This window comes from Arabidopsis lyrata (genome assembly GCF_000004255.2).
Source record: "Arabidopsis lyrata subsp. lyrata unplaced genomic scaffold ARALYscaffold_2, whole genome shotgun sequence".
NCBI lineage: Eukaryota > Viridiplantae > Streptophyta > Magnoliopsida > Brassicales > Brassicaceae > Arabidopsis > Arabidopsis lyrata.
Genome location: NW_003302554.1, coordinates 8,688,621 through 8,693,397, shown reverse-complemented (window position 1 = coordinate 8,693,397; position 4,777 = coordinate 8,688,621). Strand labels below are relative to the sequence as shown.

The following is a 4,777-nucleotide window of genomic DNA, read 5'->3' as shown; positions in this document are numbered from 1 at the left end:
TATTCTTATGAATACAGCAGTCATGGATCTGTATATTCAGTAAGTTCTGATCTGAGCCAGTATTTGTACTTTTATTAATACACTTGTAATATTTCTCATAACTAATTAACATGCATTGAAAAAAAACAGGTTGCATTTGGAAGAACTACAGTCTACAGATGTAAGATGCGCCAAAAACGAAACACTTCTGTGGAAATATCATACTGAAAATTTCCCACAATGGATCAAAGAAAAGGTTACAATACAGTCATATTTGAATTATGCTCTTTTTTAAGTTTTATTTATAGTTTCATGATAATGAATTGTTTTATTTCTCATGTTAGATACCAACAAACTCAATTGGCCATTCGACTAAGCTGAGATGGCTTGCTTTTGGACCAAGAAGTATTGCTCAAACATATAAGGGGTATATAATCAATGGTCATCGGTTCCATACAGATGATGTAAAACGGAAGACTCAGAACAGTGGAGTAACCTATGAAGCGTTTTCAATGTGTAGAGCTAGTACTAAAGATACTTGACAAACGGCAGACATAGTAGTCTTCTGTGGAGTGATCAAGGAGATCATATTGCTGGACTACCATATGTTTCAGGTTCCACTCTTTAAGTGTATTTGGGCTAACAAAGGAAATGGACTGAAAGAGGAAGACGGTTTCACGCTTGTGAATCTCCATATGAAGCAATCAGCTTTCTTGAATGATCCTTTCATTATGCCATCTCAAGCTAAACAGGTTTTTTACTCTAGGGAAGATGACTCCTCACCTTGGTATGTTGTTATGAGGGCGCCACCAAGAGGATACCATGAGTTAGAAACAGAAGAAGAGTTTGTTTCTGCACCATTATCAGTCCAGCCAATTGAAGATTTAGGCGATCAATCATCAGATGATGAGAGTTTTTGTGTTAGGGATGATTGTGAAGGTGTGCTAGTAGAAAATTAACAAGTTATTGTTGTATTTCAGGTAAAAGAGGATGAAAACTGGTGCTGTTAAACAAATTCGTCGCAGTAAGCGCCAACAAGGCCAAGATGTGACTCCTGTACCATCACTGCCTCGGAAGAGACAGAAGAAGCCTGTTATAGAGGAGAAGGAAGGAGAGAAGAGTGATGCTAATTTTTATGAAGAAGAGGATCAAGTTAATAGGGAATCACTGCATAATGGAGAAGATATTGGTTCAGCAGAAGAAGTAGAAGCACAGTCACACCGGGTACAAGATGAACAAATCCCGGCTTCCACAACAAATGGTTCTAACCCTTCTGAAGCACAGACACAACAATCAGAGATAAAAAAGAAGAAGACTAGAGGTCCAACTAAGTTGAGGAAAGTGGCTAAAAATGCAGATGAAAAGTTGGAAGTTGAATTTAATGCTATAGGTGCTATAGGTGCGCATGTTGGTAAAGGATCAGCGGCACTCTCCTCCTTCCTTGGAATACTTGTGAGGGAGCATGTCCCAGTACTGCTAGATGACTGGAAACATCTTGATGCAAATACAAAAGACAGAATGTGGGAGGAAGTTCAGGTTAAGTTTTTTAGCCTTTTGACTGAATATGAGTAATTTGTTTGTATTTCAAATTGTGTTTTAATGATTTTACTTGGCACTGTTTGACAGGGGAGATTCAATTTGAATGAAGTTTGGCATAAAGAAGCAATATTAGGTCATATGAATCATATATGGCGATCCTCTAAATCAAAGCTGGTTACAAAAGTTCGAGCAACAAAAAGCAAGGTTGAAATCCAGCAAATTAGGCCCAGCAACATCCCTTCTATATCTGACTGGAACGCTTGGGTGAAGAAAAAAACTAGCACAGCTTTTAAGGTATTTATTTCATGTGTTTTGATTATTTGATATGGTGTTTGTGAGATTATTCATATATGTCTATTTGTGTCAATAGGAAAAAAGTGAGACAATGAGCAAACTTAGAAAATCTCAAATTCCTCAAACCACCAGCCGCAAAGGATTTCATAGGCTAGCTAATGAGATGGTATGTACTAGTATATGTATTGAATTGGTTAGTTGTTATAGTAATTCAAATATGTGTATAACCCTTTATATGAACTTGTAGAAACAAAAGGCTCCTGATCCTAGTAAAGTTACTAGAAGTAAAGTTTGGATAGCAGGTCACACTCATGCTGATGGAAGACCCGTGAGGCCAGAATTCGAAGAAACTATTGTAAGAATGATTTAAATTTTGATTTATTGTTCTTCAGATTGTTTTTAAAGGTAGATTCTCCATATTAAGTATAAATCTTTATTTCAGGAAAAGATCAAGTCAATTGATAGTGAAATGGACTCCACATCCACAAATAATATTAGAGAAGATGCTGTGAGTCAGATACTAGGAAAAGACAGACCAGGAAGACTTAGGGGGATGGGCAGAGGGGCTACGATTACTAAGTTGGCTTTTTTACAGGCCAGAGACTCACATGTGAAGGAGCTTGAAGCTAAGCTTGAAAAATTGCAAACTGTGGTTAGTGACTTAGCTGCTAAACAGGTAACTTATATTGTTTTTGTTTCACAGTTAATTTTGTTGTTTAATTAGATGCCAACTTATATGCATTTTGTTTATGTGTTTAAAACAGAATAATGATGTTTCTAAGTCTGGTTTAAGCGATGTTAGCAAAGGGGGAATTAGGTGCCAGCTACTAGATTGGTGTTCGAAAGATGACATTGTTGTTGGTGAAGGAGAATATTGCTCCTGTGAACCAACATACAAGATTGGTCGCATTCCTATAGGCCGTAATGCTGCTGCTGTACTTGTCAACTCTGTATTAGTAATAGGAGCATCTCTCTGGAGACCTACTCAATCCATTGGCTCACTTGGTGAAGCTGTAGGAGTTAAAATCCCGTGGCCAAGTGATAAGATAATTTTGGATGATGATTATAACTTCACAGAGCCTCATAACACTGACAGATCCGAGGTAATTTAAAATTGAGTTTGTATTTCTCTAAATAACTAAATTCATAAGGATTAGATTACTAATACATTGTGTATAACTCTTTCAATGACTCATTAGGCTTCAGATGGATCAATAGGAAGAGTTCACAGAGTTCACATTTATGATTATTGGAATGTGGATACTGATGTGATTGCTGAGGATATATTGTTGTCAACTGACCCTAAAGAAATGGTCAACAATGCTCCTCTGGGACCAAATGATGCAGTTATTAATGTCGATAAGGTGGTTAAACCTGGTGCTTATTTATGGAGACCTACTATGAAAGGTTCATCATTGATGGGTGATGCACTAAATGAGATCATCACATGGCCTGCTGATAGGATACAAATACCTCTGTCTACACTTGATGAATCAACGAAAAAATCATCACCTCTGCAGGTCAGTAACACCAACTCTATATTTGTTTGTTTTGATTTGGCTGCTACTAGTAGTTAAGTTGGACAATAGTTTAAGTAGTCAGATTTTTAGATGAGATTGGGAATTATATTTGTTGCATGTTGATGTTGATGTTGATGTGATGGTATTCTGATGAATGTTTTTATAATTTGGACTACTAGAGTGGCACTAACAGTACTGGTACAAGCAAAGGCTCCAAAAAGAATTGCTTTCTATTAGATTGTGATAATTCTGGGGAGCAAGTTGCAATAGGTCGTGTCTGTTCCACTGATCCAGAAGACAAGGTCCATCTCTGTCCTTTAGGTCCCAATGCTAGCAAGATCTGGGTAGAGGTTTCCAAGATTGATGGTGCACGAGTGTGGAGACCAAATTCTGAAATTCAAGTAATATCTGATGCAGTAGGAAACTGGGTGGCTTGGCCTAACAAGCATATTGTATTCATGTGAGCATAAGTTTGTGTCAAAAAACATTGTTCTATCTCATGGTGTAGTACTACTCTTTGTATGATCTTTTAAAATGACAGGTTTAAATCCAGTTTTAATTTTAAGTTTGATTTAAAGTTTTTTTTGTCAAAGCAATAATTATAATATTATATATAATATTAAAATATTATGTAGTACTTATATTATATATAATTACAATATTATATATAATATTAAAAAACAACAAATATCAATTTTTCTAAATGTTTAACTTTTTAATAACACACAAAAAACGCTATTATATAATTTCTAATAGCAGAAAATAAAACGCTATGTTATATAAACATATTATAGCATTACAGAAAAACGCTATCTAAAGTCACTTACCTATTATAGCGGGCGTATATACAGCGCTTTCAAAAACGCTATTATATCTTTAAACAGCGTTTTTCAGACGTTATTAATACCCGATATTCCTGTAGTGACAGCATCTACAAGACTCTAATGGAAGATGCAGACGTGATGCAAGTGTATTATGGAGTATGCATACTCAAAACTTTGCAGACTGGTTGAAAAAACAGGCAAGTTCTTTTACATATAACTCAAGTGTATTATGGTCTGTTCTTGTCTGCAAGCATTTTAACACTTATTACCTGCTGCATTTTTAGATAACTCTTGACTCGGATGATCATGAAGATACATTAAAATGGTTGGCATATGGTCCAAGAAACATTGCTAGGTCTTACACTGGTTACATAGTGAATGGCCTTAGGTTTTGTTGGGGTCGGATCCCACATATCTACGGTAGGATCCACTTGGATCTGTCTACGTCATTATTACATAATAATACTCTTGGAATTAAAGATATTTTATTAAGAGAATCGAGCTTAACCAGTCGAGAGTTCGGTCCGGTCCGGTAAAAGAGCTTGATCCTTGCCAGTATGGAGTTCGCTCTTATTCAACAAACAGTTCGCATAGAGATAGGCCGAAGCGAGGAGAATATTG

The 4,777-nt window shown here is 36.2% G+C and overlaps 1 protein-coding gene across 1 annotated transcript; it reads left to right on the top strand.

The window, feature by feature from the left end:
• Positions 1-2,546: 2,546 nt before the first annotated feature.
• LOC110230935 lies at positions 2,547-3,909 on the top strand. The gene is made up of 3 exons (XM_021035272.1): positions 2,547-2,915; positions 3,012-3,332; positions 3,512-3,909. Exons 1-3 carry the CDS (start codon positions 2,562-2,564, stop codon positions 3,794-3,796), a joined length of 960 nt encoding a protein of 319 aa, XP_020890931.1. The 5' UTR covers positions 2,547-2,561; the 3' UTR covers positions 3,797-3,909.
• Positions 3,910-4,777: the final 868 nt, after the last annotated feature.